Source organism: Camelina sativa, chromosome 16, assembly GCF_030686135.1.
Source record: "Camelina sativa cultivar CO46 ecotype springtype chromosome 16, ASM3068613v1".
NCBI lineage: Eukaryota > Viridiplantae > Streptophyta > Magnoliopsida > Brassicales > Brassicaceae > Camelina > Camelina sativa.
The window spans coordinates 21,146,543-21,162,245 of record NC_141895.1 but is presented as its reverse complement, the minus strand read 5'-3'; the positions used below and the strand labels follow the sequence as shown (position 1 = coordinate 21,162,245).

Here is a 15,703-nt window from a genome sequence, read left to right as displayed (position 1 = left end):
GTCTTCCAAATCTGTCTTTGCTTTTTTCCAATAGGAAAAAAGATCAGTGGGTTCTCAAATTGACAATTAAGAGTGGAAAACACTTATTATAAATCTGTAAAAAAGAGATAAGTATATTCGAAATAGAAAAAAAAAACAATAACTATCTGAAAAAAAGGCTGGCAAAATAATTTAGCTAAAAAAAAAAAGAAAAAAAAGCTGGCAAAAAAAGTGAAATTAAAGTGGCTAATTACAGTAGAAAGCAGAAAAGGAAAGAAAAGATTAGGAAACAAAAATAAATGAAAAACACCTCTTTATTTATCTATATTTTTCAGCAGTTGCCAGCTGGCATTATATGTTCTGCCACGTGTTATTTTTACTATGACCATTACAATGATGACGTGGCACCCACTTGCTGGACGTTCCACTTCTTCTCCTTAAATAGAGCTCTCACCATCTCTGCCCTTCCCGACGATCTTCTCTTTGCTTTCTCCGTTTCATCATACCTCTCTCTCTCTCTCTCTCTCTCTCTCTTTAACTCCGTTTATATTTTCCGTCTAAATTTTGCAAAGGAGGACTACTGTCAGGTTTTGACGGCGTTGAAAATCAAATGAACGGTCCAGATTCATCTCCTCGTCTCTCTCAAGATCCTCGTGAGCCGCCTTGCTCATTATCATCTCCTTGTTTCCCAATCACCCTCAAGGTTTACACACACACAAAACATCATTAAACTCAAATCTTTCAGATTTTAGCGCACACTAGCTCATTGTTGACTCTGTTCTTGACTCTTTTTTTTTTTTTGGTTTCTTGATTTAGTTCGTCGATGTGTGTTACCGAATCAAGATCCCTGGCATGAGTAACGATTCTTGTAGTTTCAAGAAATTCTTAGGACCCAAACACCAACCTTCCGATGAGACAAGATCGACGGAAGAGAGGACGATACTTAGTGGAGTCACGGGGATGATATCACCAGGGGAGTTTATGGCCGTTCTTGGACCATCGGGGAGTGGCAAATCGACGTTGCTAAACGCTGTCGCGGGGAGACTCCATGGCTCAAACCTCACCGGAAAAATACTCATAAACGACGGTAAAATAACGAAACAAACACTAAAACGCACCGGATTTGTAGCACAAGACGATCTCCTCTACCCTCACTTAACTGTACGTGAAACCTTAGTTTTCGTCGCCTTGCTTCGTCTCCCTCAGAGTTTAACCAGAGACGATAAGATCAGAGCCGCTGAGTCGGTTATATCTGAGCTTGGCCTAACCAAATGTGAGAACACTGTCGTTGGAAACACTTTCATCAGAGGGATCTCTGGTGGGGAGAGGAAACGAGTGAGTATAGCTCACGAATTGCTTATAAACCCGAGTCTCTTGGTTCTTGATGAGCCTACCTCGGGTCTTGATGCTACTGCGGCTCTAAGGCTTGTTCAAACCCTTGGTGGATTGGCTCATGGGAAAGGGAAGACGGTGGTTACCTCGATTCATCAGCCTTCGAGCCGTGTGTTTCAGATGTTTGATACTGTGCTTCTTTTGAGTGAAGGGAAGTGTTTGTTCGTCGGAAAAGGAAGAGACGTCATGGCTTACTTCGAGTCCGTCGGATTCTCGCCGGCGTTTCCTATGAGCCCGGCTGATTTCTTACTCGATCTTGCTAACGGTACGTTCCCGTTTCAAATCCAAATTTTAAATTACATTTCTTTAAGTGTACTAATTAACACGATTGTTAACTTAATTATTCTGTGATTAGACCTATAGTTACCGTTTTATATTTAATTTCCGTGAAAGTATTCTTACATGATTTGACTGATGATAAGTTAAAGAAAAAAAACTCAAATAAAAAGAAAAAGAAATCATAGTTATACGTGTATTTGAATACGTATAATATGGATCTTTGATACTGAAACCATGCATAATACTCATGTGGAAGGGGTAGATATTTGAGTAGAAAAATACTATGAAGATAACAGCTCGACCCCAAAAAAAGAGAGTAATAAATGCATATTTATGATCGTTATAGCCGACGTACGATGAGAGCCAACTAGTCTAAGCCTTTCCTTTGATGCATGTGTCCCTCGTTGACACTGGTCGTCGTGGTGGCTCTAGATTTTAATTACTTGTTTTATCGCTTTGTGTGTTTCGAGTTGAACTACCTAGTGCTAATCTATTGTAGCTATTATTACATTAGTACGGCTCTCATCTTAGATTTACTATAAAATACTAGCATCCTTTTATTCTCACCGTTTTTTTTTCCAATAATTGTTTATTCTAAAGTTTATAAAAAAATAAAGTTGATAATTGAGGGTGGCTTTTTTTTAGATGTTAATAATTATGGGCATTTGGGATACGTGTTATGTCTTTCTTTCTCTTTGTTCGAGTATGATTTGTTATGTACCACAGATTTTTGGGGTCTAAATTTTGGCATATTATATGTCATCTGAATAAATGTTATTCCCTACTTTTATACTATAACACCTTATCGCATTATACATTTACACTAATAAAACCATGCTTTTTGTTTTATTTTTTTTCACGGATGATAATAGAATAGAAATTGATCTTTACTTTGTTTTTTTTTTCTTTAAACGGGTTTATAGGAAAACACTAGGTGTCTAACTAGTTACAAGATGACGTATGATTTCTAGTCATGGCAGTCATGGCCATTGTGCTTTCTGTTTCCTCTTTATCCAACTTTTTACAAAAATTAGTTCTTCTTTTTTATGCACTATCCAAACTTTTTTCGTTTTATCTCTTATCTTTTTATATAGCTTTCCCAATAATTCTTATTCTCTTTTTCTTCTCAGCCCAACTTTAAAAAAAAATACATCGATCCTTTTACGTTCTTTTTAATCAAAAAAGCAGTCTTCTTCTCACACTCTTTCTCTAGTTTTTTATTTTATTCATTTTTATGTGTGGGCATTTAAACTCAACACGTAAAATGAGGCGCGTGGTTATAGTTGTCTGCACTCTCGTATTTTGCAAACATCCTTGATTCGGGAAACTTTTACCTTACTGGCTAACACGCCTAAAGGGAACCCAATCACACTCTCGCATCTATAGCGCCTGGTGTTCACTCTCTTTCTCCTCTCAGTCAATCCTCATCGAAGCAATAACTCTCTATGCTTCGGGAATTGGAACAAAGTAACCCAGTTTCAATGTTTTTTTTGTGCTTATTGTGATTACAAGAAAATCGTCATGGGTATTTGCATCATCCATAGTCAACTAGTATTTCTTTGGAAAAATAAATAATAACAGTTGTTTTCACATTGGAGATAGAAAAGGAAATTTACGATCTTAAACCAAAAAGAGACATATCACTAGGTCACGTTAATTTATTCCAATTCGTCCTTTGCTTATTCCGAAACAAGGTAGTTAGTACCCAACAGTGGTACGAGTGTTTTGACGTTTTAGGAATAGATATGATTTAACAAATGTGGACCAAACTTATGTTCGTTAAGTCATTCAGGAATTGGTACACTGATGATAATATTCATTCGTTTATGGTCCAGATATATAGCTAGCTAGGGACATGCATCAGTGCATCACACACATATATTAGCATGATTTAATGTTTTTTTTGGGGATTATCAATATAGAGTTCATGACTAAATTATGTTACCAAAGACAAAACAAATCTCATGACTTCTTCGTTGACTTTTCATTTTTGTGTCTGTTCGGTGTACATTTATTAGGGTAAATCTTTACACGATGTGTGTATATATGTACGCACATGGTATGCATATTTTGGTGACGCCATAGGTAGAGTAAGAAGGCATTAATAAGATGGGGGAATAAAAATGGGCACATATAAATAGTTTGTTGCGCACGATGGCATATATACAGTAGGATTGAATTAAATTTAATAATATGGTGGGTATTATAGCATTATTATCCCAGCAACAATCGATCGTTGCTCCAAAAAATATATTTTAATGATTTTCTTTTAATATTATTATATATTTAAATAATAAATTTAAAAATAAAAAATTAACTAATTAAATGTTGCGATCTGTGTTGAGAAACGCTTCTTCGTTTCTAGGGAAAATAACATTCTCAGTTTTTTTCTTTTTTTTTATTATTACTTTTAAGTTTTTAATTAAGAGAATCTCCAAGAGAACCCCAGTAATCATGCTCTTAAGTTCTTTGTCTCCACGAACCATATGCTTCATATTCAATCTGTCTTTGTATTATTATCTTTGAGAAAGAAGTTTCATTTTGTATAACCTACCATCTACATGCATGACCATTCGATCTATTTCATGAGTAAACTAGTATAATATATAGTTGTGCATGTATGTGATGTTCCATGTGTGGAAAGTTAATAATCACATGATCTACTAACTTACTGTGCAAGAATCTTCTTTGACTATTCTTTCAATATTAGAGATATCAAATATTTTTGCTATTTTTTCGTGAGGGAGCTGTTAGGTATTGCTTTCAACATCAAATTACAACAGTAAACTCCACTTGCTCTAACTTATTTGATCAATTTGAAAGAAAAGAACAACAGAATTAAATTTTCTTTTCCAAAATTATTGCTTTTGTCAAAAGCTGGCTTATGACATTTGATGATTACACTTGTCGAGTATTTGACTATGCATTGTTCACTTATTTATTGACTTTCCCTCTTACTTTTGTTCCCACGGTTTCAATTTTAAAACCCCATTGATGGTCCTCGTAAGAAAAAGCTTAACACGTGTTAGGAAATAATAAATATTCACATTATGCTTCATGCATATAGCTTATCTTAGGAAAAGTTAAAAATTCAAATAGATTATTTGATGCTCAAACTTTTCTATTTAAATTTCTTTTGGAATCGATGAAGAAGCTAAAATTAAGAATCGTAGTGGTATGCTTTTTCTTGGGTGGACTCTCTCGCCTCTCCACCTTGATTGGTCAGCTTTACTGCAAATCAGATCTCCATTACTAGTATTAATCTAGTCAGTTTTATTAAGTTAAAGATACTTGCTTTTGTTAGATTAATAAAATAATGGGTCCAACATAGTGTCAAAACCTGTTTAAAAATATTTGTTTGGTCGGTCCAAAGAACCTGATTGGTTGATTCGCTCTCACCTCTGTTCGGTTCAATGCCACTTTGAATTGTGTTTTTCTTTTTGTAATTACGATAATTAAATAATTATCTAATTAACTAGCCAATTAACTTTCGCCTATTTGGATGATAAGTTGAGTGGTTCTTTTTCATTTAGTATATAGTTATAATTATCAGATTGGTAGATTAATTACTAAACCGCCGATATTTTGTATTATTAGTTTATTGTCCTGAGTGGCGAGTCATGATAAAATGCTAACGTCAAAAGTGTTTAGTAAAAGCATGAAACTTTCATTTTTTAATAATCTTAATTGCCCCATCCCAAAGCTGATTGACTTTTTAATAATGCAGGAGTTTGTCAAAGTGACGGTGTAACGGAACGAGAAAGGCCAAACGTGAGACAAACGCTGGCAACGGCTTATGACACATTGCTAGCCCCACAAGTCAAAACTTGCATCGAAGCATCACATCCTCCTCTAGAGAACTCACGTTTTGTGAAAACGCGAGTAAACGCGGGTGGAATAACGGCTGGTATCACAACTTGGTTTAGCCAACTCTGCACTCTCCTCCATAGACTTTTAAAAGAACGGCGTCACGAATCCTTCGATGTACTTCGTGTTTTCCAAGTCGTTGCGGCCTCTGTTCTTTGTGGCCTGATGTGGTGGCACTCTGATTATCGAGATTTACATGTAAGTTATTAAACCATTATTAATCACATATAACCAAAAAAAGGGACGAACATTATTTATTTAATATTAGTGTTCCGTAATAACAATGTTGTTATTTTTACAGGACCGACTAGGTCTACTCTTCTTCATATCCATCTTCTGGGGGGTACTTCCATCCTTTAACGCGGTCTTCACGTTTCCTCAAGAACGTGCTATTTTCACTCGAGAACGCTCGTCTGGCATGTACACACTCTCTTCTTACTTCATGGCCCATATCCTTGGATCACTCTCCATGGAGCTCGTTCTTCCAGCAGCTTTCTTGACATTAACTTACTGGATGGTCGGTCTACGCCCCGGGGCTGTCCCGTTCCTCCTCACCCTCTCCGTACTCTTACTATACGTTTTAGCGTCACAAGGCCTCGGACTTGCCCTTGGTGCAGCGATCATGGACGCTAAGAAAGCTTCTACTATCGTGACCGTGACGATGCTAGCGTTTGTCTTAACTGGTGGTTACTACGTCAACAAAGTTCCAACAGGGATGGTTTGGATGAAATACGTTTCTACGACGTTTTATTGTTACCGTCTCTTAGTGGCGATCCAGTACGGAAGTGCGGAAGAGATACTGCGGATGTTCGGATGCGACTCGAAGGGAAAGCAAGGAGCGTCTGCGGCGACAACGGCTGGATGCAAGTTCGTGGAGGAGGAAGTGGTCGGAGATATTGGTCTATGGACGAGCGTTGGCGTTTTGTTTCTGATGTTTGTTGGGTACAGAGTATTGGCGTATCTAGCTTTGAGGCGTATTAAAATTTAAACATTACACAAAAATGAGAGAGGGGAGATAAATAAAATAAATAAATGAGTGGGTAATTTTAATTTTTATTAGGCTTTAGTTCTGAATATTATAAGCTGTTGCTAGTTGTAATTTTGCGATCTGGCAACGGGGTTAGGGGGTTTAATTTGTTCGAATGCTTCAGTTTTTAACATGTGAAAATGAAAATGACAAAGTATTTTTAGTTGATTTATAATAAAATGTATATTTCACCTATTATTACATGTTTTTTTTTTCTTAATTACTTGTGAAATTGTGATATAGTAGCCATATAGGCAAAAACCCATTTATAGCCCATGGGCTAATGTCTTCGATGGTCTTCGGTGGTGCACCAACAATTGGGCTAATTATCCATAATACAGACAAATCGAGATTCATTCACAATTTTATTTTTCAATTAACTAAAATAATTTTCCTAAGAATTAATTATAACAATAGATAATAGAAGTAGAAAACTGGTACACAAATCTATTTTACATTTATTTTATTTTTAACTGATATTTTTTTAATCTAAAAAATATAATCTTGTGAATACAAAATATACAATACTTGATAGGAAAACATTGTATAGAGAACTCTAAATGAAGCTATCAATTTTAAAAGCAATAAATACATAAAACAAAATCTAAAAATTCCATAAATGTGATTTAACATTAATTAAAAATCAATTATTCACAAAATGCTGACAATTACCTAATATATACGCGAGAGCTGTTTGGCTGATTTATGATTGCTTTAAAGCTTAAATTGTGCCACTTGGCAGACAATGTAATTACAAAAATCTTTGGAAAAATTATTCGAAAAAGCTAAAATAAAATAGCGCATAGGATTTTTATTATCTACAATTCTACATGCCGACATCAGTCACCCGTCAGATTACGAAACAATCATTTGAGACCGTCCGATTTTAGTCGGTTTAAACTGTGACACATAAATGGAAATGGCCCATTAACGCGTGTATTTACACCTGTGACTACTGTCTTATAAAAATTGAAAATTCCCAATTCCCAAGAATGCAAAGGGTCATCCTCAACCTCAACCTCAACCTCATCGTCGTCCTCGTCTGCTTCTCATCGCTTCTCGCTTCGATCGTCATGGCTGAGACTACTGGAGATGCAACGGTATCGTCTGAAGCGAAGGTTCACATCGTCTACACCGAGAAACCCACCGATGAGGAGCCTAAAACCTATCATCTCCGTACCCTTTCCTCTGCTCTCGGCAGGTTTGTTCTTTGACACATCTCATCTCAATTTTTACCGGAAATAGATGATTTTTGTATTGAAAGATATAATTTTTTTTTTTTGGGTTTGATCGCTTTGATTTTTGGGTTTTGTATCTCTGAAATTTTCCAGTTTAGTTATCTTGAATCGTTTCAAAGATTACATTTTGTTGTCTCTATGTGTTTATTGTTTGGATTGCTTCATCTTTGATACTATTTGTGGATGTGTGTAAGAGAGATGGTGATGGATTGTGTTTTTGTTCTTATGTTGGTGATGATTACAGTGAGGAAGCTGCAAATGATGCTCTGATCTACAGTTACAGGGAAGCTGCTTCTGGCTTTTCAGCTAAGCTCACTCCTGAGCAAGTCGCTGAGATCTCCAGTACGGTTTTTTTCTTTTCTTTTCTTCTTATTAGATTTCTCGTTTTTTGATCCTGCACTTTATCTTTGGGGAGCATTGTGAATGTAGAAGAATCTAGTAGCGGCGTCGTTTGATTTGAAATGTGAAAATTCAATGTTAGTTGGATTTACTGTTGTGAACTTGTGATCATTGACTGTGTATGTGTTACAATGTGTAATGACTTGTGTAGATCCAATTGTGATGAAGGTTTATGTAAAATCCTTTTTTCGCCTATGTTCACAAAATGTCGCCTGAGACCATCCTGCTTAAATTGTGGTATTGCAATGTTTCCATTTCCATTAGGTTAAGATTGGCGGGTGAGGTTTGAAACTTTTAGAAATAGAGTTGTATAGTTATGATGCACGATCTCTGAGTATGCAGGCTTAGGGAAAGCAAGATGTTATAAACTTGATTAGTGCTTTTTTTTTTTTGCTTGTTCTGTTTTTCTCACATGCTTTTGGGGATTTTGGTGTTTGCAGAGCAACCAGGTGTGATTCAAGTTGTGCCAAGCCAGACTTATCAGCTGCACAAACCTGTTGGTGGTGCTTCCATGTTGACCTAACTTGATTTTGTGTGTATTCAACTTCTGAACTAGAACCGAAACTAGTCTGTTGTTGTAATGTTGTGTGACTTCAACAAGTATCTAACTAAAATAATGTCATGACGTTGCTCTATCCGAGTTGTTAAGAATTGAGTTTCTTCAATAAGTTGTGTTTCTGAGAAATGTTTCTTCTAGCCCCATTGTCATCATATTCATTAATTCTGAAGAGAAACAATAATAATAATCCGGCAACCAAAATATTTGATAATCTCTCGTCTTGTCAAATCAGATACAAAGAAAAAATGTATTACTTCTGTAATTTCTCTCCTTAACTACTCAAATAGAAACAAATAAGACAAAAAAAAAAAACACTATCCAAACGAATCGTTATGATAAGTGCCAAGTAAACGACTCAACATTTTTGTTCTGTTGTGTCCTCTAAACATGTTAACTGTATTCTTGTCCTCTGTAAGGCAATGAAGGTTAAGCCTGCGTATTTAAAAGATGGCCTCTCCTTGGCTATTCATATATCTTCTTTCTTTTCAATATCGTCGGAAGTATAGAGATGAACCCGATGAGGAAAAGCACTGACAATGTCTTGAAATCATACAGGTCTTTCACCGATTTGAGATCTCCTATAGCTAGGCCAGCCTGCAAATTCAAAAAGAACCAATGTCATTAAGCTCTGTTCAAGCACCATAAATAGATGCCGAAAAGAGATGGCGAAGGAGGGAGCAAAAGAGCTAACCCTGACGGTAATATAAGCAGCAGGGATGAGACCAATCAATGTGGCCAAAAAGAAGACATGGAAAGGTACATCGACAATGGGAGAAGCAAGATTGATGAAAAGATTTGGCAGAGTTGGTGTTATCCTCAGAAACAACATATAGTTGAGAAGCTTATCTCTACGCTTACTAATCTGAAAAAAAAAATAGAAAATACCCACCACAACAACTTGATCAAGCACCAACATGAGAAGATCAAAGAGACATGTTATTTGTTTGTTTAGATATATATACCTCAGCTTGAAAGAATCTTAATTTGTCAGGCCAAAGCCAAGTAATCAATGGACGACCGATCAATTTGGACAAAAAGAAACAAGAAGTAGCACCAGCAGTAGCATTGAAAACAACCAAGAAAACACCTTTAAACACACCAAAGAGAGCTCCAGCTAAGAGTGACATGAAGATAGTCCCAGGAATCATAAAGGTCTGCATAAAAATGTATGTAGCACAATACCCTAAAACGAACTGCGTGGGGTACTCATTCGCATAGTTTGCTAAATTATCCCTGAAAACAAACAACAAGAACCACAAGATTTGTGTCAATTCCAACAAAAAGATTGAATCTTTGAAGAAGATAAAGGAGGAGAAAGATTTGTTTATACTTGAGCAAACGGAGATCAGAGATGCTCCTGGGGAGTTTGAGTTTGCCAAATTCAGCAGCGGGCATGGTGAGGTAGATACAACAGAGACCAGAGGAGAAGACGAGGAAGACGCCGAGGGAAACAGCGAGTTCCCAACGGCTAAGAGGGAAACGATCGAGTTTAGATCGTTTACCAGATGGCGAATCGTCGTCGTCTGATATCGTCGTCGCAGCACCAAGCTCTTCGTCTCTTGTTAGAATCCGTGTTGGAGCCATATCACGATTTGAGAAATTGGATCTGATTCTTCTTAATTCATCTGTAGTTTGGGATTGGATTTGGATTGGATCTAAGAGAGAGAGAGAGAGAGAGAGAGATTCACTAGTGTTTGTTGTTGTTGCTAAAAAGAAATTGAATTCACGTTATTGTTTTCTTCAGATTAAAAACGTTATGAAGAAGAAAATGGCGAAAACGTGTTGGCCTATAGGAGGAGTCCGGAGAGATTTTGACGGTGGCTTTTAAGACGTTCTGCTCGAACTAGAGGGTTTTGAAATTTCGAACCTCTGAATGCATAAGAGGGTTTGTCAACACTTTTTTTTTAAGATTATAGTTTCATTAATTGTTGTTCTTTTTTTTTATGCTAAACTGTAAATATCATATAAATGAATAACCAGGTTTTACAATACGAATTGAAACCTAAAGATTTTGAATCCTTGGTAAAAAAAAAGTTAAAAACAAGGATACAAAAAATTCTGGGATAAGATACCGGTGGTTTATCGCAGCCATAACGCCAATAACTTTCTGAATTTTTTCCTCCGTTGTCTTGCGGTAATGGTGTTTTTAACGTCACAGTCGATGAGGTTAAAGATTGCTTGCACGGGTAGTGACACTTGATTGTGAAGGATGTTGTTCCTTTGCTTCCAGAGATGGTAGAGGACGACTTGGACAACTATCTTCCTAAGAGTTGACAGAGCTGTGCGGGAACGTGATTTGATCCATGAGAGGAGCTCTGGCCAGGAACTAAACAAGATGTGATGGGGATCCAATCTGGACAAGGTTTGTCTCCAAATCTCAGAAGCAAAGCAGCAGGAGAGGAAGAGATGATCTCTAGACTCCTCTTGGCTTGAGCAGATGCAACATTCGGTGGAAATGTCAAGACCCCAGGAAGCCAAACGTGCTCTGGTCGGTAGCCTGTTAAGATGAACTAGCCACATATTGAAAGCAAACTTTGGGATAGCTCCTTTAAACCAAACCAATGTCGACCATTATGTTTCCTCTCGTCTAAGCCTGAGAATCTCCCAGGTGTTTGACGAAGAGTAGACCTGGTTAGAGGCACCTTCGATGGCCCAGTAGTACTCGTCCTGAACGTGGCTTGATGTTGGAAGATGAATGGAGGTGAGATGCACGTGAAGAGACAAAGCTGCGTTTAATCTAGGGGAGGAAGAATCCAACCTTGGCCATCACAAGCGTCTCTCACGGTAGCGTTTAATGGCAGGCGCAGGATACGAGGCCCTCGAGAGCCTAGTAGCTTGATAAGTGGTCCGAGAGGAGACCAATGATCAAACCAGAAGCTGGTTTTCTGACCGTTGCCCACCTTAGATCTGATGAACTGTTGTGCGAGAGGTCTTAGCTTCAGTAGCGAATTCCACGTCCAGGAGTTATTTAGTGCTTCTTTCGCTGTCCAAAAAGTATCATTCCGCATATAATGGAACTTTAATTGTTGTTCTTCATTTTTCTTTCTTTTCATCTATACATGTAAATAACATTTGTAATTGTTTAGTAATATACACGGTGGGCATATATATGATTTTAAGTTCAAATCGTGCATTGTGGTATAATGTTTTATATTTTTTGCTGGCATTGTTTTGCCATATATTGAGGTTTGAACCTTAATTAGGATTAGTTTCTAAAAAACACTTCAATTCTGACTCTCCAGTCTCCATCCTGTACTCTTTTGTTTTTGATATTCCAAAAAAGTGTAGGATCCTTCTAGTAAGATAGAACACAAGGCCACCATAGATATATGTTTTGCATTGTAGTATAATCATTAACATATAGTTAAAAAACAAAAAATTAATGGTGATAGAATGGATGAGTCATGAGTTACATAATTTTGGACCACAAAATAAAAATGATTAGGAAAAACCCGAGGGATAATTAGATAAAAAGAAAAAATATTCCACCTTTGTGAAAATCACCAAGAAATTTCTACGTAATAATAAACACAAACTTCTTTTACAAATAGACAGTTATAAATGTTATTTTCCAGATGGAAACAATTAAATCATAGAATACAAATCAATATAGAAGATTTTTTTTTTTTTTAATTAATTACGAGTCAGGGAAGCATCCAAGAGAATGATGAATATTAGCTTCGACGTCATTATAGTTTTGATGCATGGAAGGGAAGCTTGGCCCCGGAATATACGACTGCGTTTCGAACGAAGACATAAGGACATTAGGGTTTTGTGAATGTGTGACTTGTGTCTCTAGCAGGCTATCTAGTGTTCTCCAGTCGACACAGTTAAAGCTCTTCTCTTCTTCTTGCTCGAAACCCTCGTTCTGATCTTTATTCGTCCCTAGACTAGGCGACAAGCTTGGGCTATCCAGTTGCGGGAGTTCGATGTTGCCATATTGATGCATCGAAGAGGATGCATTATTAGGATTGTAGTGGTTGCTACTCATGAGCATTTGATTAAGGTTATGGCTTGATGAAGATGCACCGATATGATGACTCGTGTTCATTGTCGCTGAAGATGCGTAGTTGTTACTACTCTCGACGTGGTAGAGCTGGTTCTGCCATGGCTCGTACCCTAATGGCCTTTGGTTTGGAATTGGCTTCCTAAATGCTCGGCACACCACCCATCCTTCCTCCTATAGTTCACAAAACATACAAAATTTGTATCATCAAGATGACTGGTTTACCGATTTCGTCCGGTTAGGTTCGGTTGTATATAACATTATTGGATCAATTTGGATCGATTGTCAAACATGTAACATGTTCATTTTCGTAGATCTCAATATGATATCAGAGTTAGATTTATATGAAATAAGTATTCTACTGTGTGTGTACCTGAACTGGGGCAAGCTCGGAGTTTTGGAGGCGGTATTCATGCATGATCCAATCGGATTTTCTTCCATTAGGAGCTCGACCCTTGTAGTAAACTAGTGTCTTCCGCATTCCTATGACACTGTTCTTTGAAAGCACCGCCTTGTCTCTACCGGTGGCTTTCCAGAACCCAGCAGCGGTGGCTCTATTGGTCCTAGTCCCCGTCGGATACTTCCTATCCTTGTGGCTAAAGAAGTACCACTCGTTTTGCTCTTCATACCCTAGTTTGCATCTCGCTGCAATGTACACACCAAATATTAATCTCATAATTTTCTTGCATCACAAAAATATTAGGAAAATAAATTGAAAAGTGAAAAAAAAATACTTTGCTCACAAAAAAAGGGGTGAAATAACAGATATTGAATACTTATGTGGTGAATTGTTATTTGGAATAGTATGATATGATTTGATTATACTCTCCCATTTTCAAAAATAAAAATACAAATTTAACTTTGCTTAATTTCAAAAGAGGTATTATGATTTATGATTGTACTACATTTCTTTGCGGGTTATATTCTTTTCACACTCCGTTTATAAATCTTACAAGTCAAAAAAAGTAGGCTCTCATTCACTTCGCATGCCAAATTCATCGCATGTAGTTTTTGTATATCATATCATATAAGTAGACAATTAACTGACATTCCATGCAAAGATATATTAATGATAATCATTATACATAAAACCCACGTTGATTACCTTGTATATCCCATGGCTCCATTTTGTAGAGATCAATCTCTACAATGACATCTAAAGCACTCTTCATTGAATTGATCTTCCTATCAAGGTAATAACCCACAAGTTCTTCCTCTGTCGGATGAAATCGGAATCCCGGTGGCATAGACGATTGCATTATATTATCCATCCGAGGTGATCCTGTAAATGTTTGTAATTCGGGAAATTGTTAGAAGAGTAAGAAACGAAATGGAGAAAAATGGAAGAGAAGAAACTGATATGAAGGAAATTTGTTGTATATAAACATAAGCGTGTCTTTTTGGAACCTATTGCGAAAACCTTAGACAAACAAGGCACAACCTTAAAGTTTTGTTTTTGGGACCAAAACCAAAGCCTATTACAAGCTTCGTGATATTTAATTATAAGAAAGGGATCGGATGACTCTTGGGTCCAATGAAATTCCAAAAGCTGTGTGTTGGGTAATGATAGTGATGTTACACACGGACACACACGATAATTTATTATATACCTATAAATATTCAAACACACATATAAGAATTCACATGTAGTTAGATATTATATCGAAAAGCTTGGATCTTTAAACTTAAGGCTATCGCTATTATATGTTGCTGATGATGGTTATGATGTATTTCCACGGGACCACCCAACAATGGAGGAGCTCTTACTATTTTAGAAGAGAAAATGAATAACAAAAGCTTGATAGTGGGTACGTTGAACCAAAAAAAAAGTTTGATAGTGATAGTGAAAGTTTTTGGATTTAAGAAATAAAAATGTTCAGAAAACATTAGGTTTAAAGGTATGTTTTTCGCATTCAACATATGGAACGATGCTTATATTTGAAAAGATTACAAGTTTGTATAATATATATGTACTATATATAATATACCATAATTATAAGATCAAAATATATAACACTGTATAATTTATAAGTATATATGTAAGATATAATTGTATGTGAAGGATACATAGCCGAAAAGCTTGACGGGTGGAAGTCACTGAGGTTGATGTTTCTTTGAGTGTATTACACACTCTTGTCTTGAGTAATATTCCTATACTATCTTATCTAATATAAATTTACAATGGTGCAGCTACAATTAATTTCGAAGAAACAATAATATCTTAGAAACACATAGATTCCGAAATCCCCACCATGATTTCAGTACCCTGGTTTACTCTAATATTTGTGGGTCAATATCCACAGGACCACATACACACATATATACACTATTCAAGATATTAAACTTCATACAGCATACCCATACACAAACGATGATCACATTCACATATCTATATGAGAAAAGAAAAAATGCTTAACAGAAACGCCGATGCATCATCATGGTTCATGCATGTAGTGTGTAATGAAAAAAAAAACCTAAAAGGAGCAATGGGGTGAAACTTACGAGCTAATACAGATTGGACGAGGTTTGTCGGAAATAATACGTTACTTGCAAGAGATATTCTCAAGGACGATCTAAAAAGGAGAAGCAAAAGGAAGAAGGAGAAGAAGATTGAAATCTCCGGTGTGTATTAAATGATTATTAATTTATATAGCAAAGACAAGGAGAGCTTGGCTTTTGATTAGATCACATGCATATGGACCAGCTAGAAATCTTAGACGACTGTATATATAGGTTTATGTGATATGCTTATTTATATTTATATATATGGTAAGTGTGTGACATGTGGGTGCAAAATGATGATATAAGGAGAAGAAGGAGAAGAAGAAGAAGGAGATGAAGTGAAGGGTTTGATTGCGCGTGGGATAGACACATCTACGGGTTGTTTTTGGTCGGCGTCTCTCTCTCTCTTACCGCAATTTTTTGTTTATAAAGTTTTTCCAATCTTCTCCACTTTA

The 15,703-nt window shown here is 36.5% G+C and overlaps 4 protein-coding genes across 5 annotated transcripts; 2 read left to right on the top strand and 2 right to left on the bottom strand.

The window, feature by feature from the left end:
- Positions 1-440: 440 nt before the first annotated feature.
- Positions 441-6,739, top strand: LOC104751040 (ABC transporter G family member 25). Its single transcript, XM_010472913.2, has 4 exons — positions 441-682; positions 796-1,636; positions 5,378-5,715; positions 5,819-6,739. Exons 1-4 carry the CDS (start codon positions 590-592, stop codon positions 6,503-6,505), a joined length of 1,959 nt encoding a protein of 652 aa, XP_010471215.2. The 5' UTR covers positions 441-589; the 3' UTR covers positions 6,506-6,739.
- A 537-nt stretch (positions 6,740-7,276) lies between these two features.
- On the top strand, positions 7,277-8,866 carry LOC104751039 (subtilisin-like protease SBT3.4). The gene is made up of 3 exons (XM_010472912.3): positions 7,277-7,745; positions 8,027-8,124; positions 8,622-8,866. Exons 1-3 carry the CDS (start codon positions 7,537-7,539, stop codon positions 8,702-8,704), a joined length of 390 nt encoding a protein of 129 aa, XP_010471214.1. The 5' UTR covers positions 7,277-7,536; the 3' UTR covers positions 8,705-8,866.
- A 58-nt stretch (positions 8,867-8,924) lies between these two features.
- On the bottom strand, positions 8,925-10,521 carry LOC104751037 (putative membrane protein At4g09580). The gene is made up of 4 exons (XM_010472911.3): positions 10,071-10,521; positions 9,703-9,973; positions 9,432-9,602; positions 8,925-9,334 (listed from the first exon to the last, which is right to left on the bottom strand). Exons 1-4 carry the CDS (start codon positions 10,322-10,324, stop codon positions 9,203-9,205), a joined length of 828 nt encoding a protein of 275 aa, XP_010471213.1. The 5' UTR covers positions 10,325-10,521; the 3' UTR covers positions 8,925-9,202.
- A 1,700-nt stretch (positions 10,522-12,221) lies between these two features.
- On the bottom strand, positions 12,222-15,388 carry LOC104751036 (NAC domain-containing protein 30). 2 transcript variants are annotated; one of them, XM_010472907.3, is made up of 4 exons: positions 15,249-15,388; positions 13,852-14,028; positions 13,120-13,391; positions 12,222-12,920 (listed from the first exon to the last, which is right to left on the bottom strand). In XM_010472907.3, exons 2-4 carry the CDS (start codon positions 14,015-14,017, stop codon positions 12,378-12,380), a joined length of 981 nt encoding a protein of 326 aa, XP_010471209.1. In that variant the 5' UTR covers positions 14,018-14,028; positions 15,249-15,388; the 3' UTR covers positions 12,222-12,377. The 2 variants fall into 2 exon arrangements, with proteins under 2 accessions (XP_010471209.1, XP_087346612.1); XM_087490486.1 differs by lacking the exon at positions 15,249-15,388 and having other exon boundaries at positions 13,852-14,159.
- Positions 15,389-15,703: the final 315 nt, after the last annotated feature.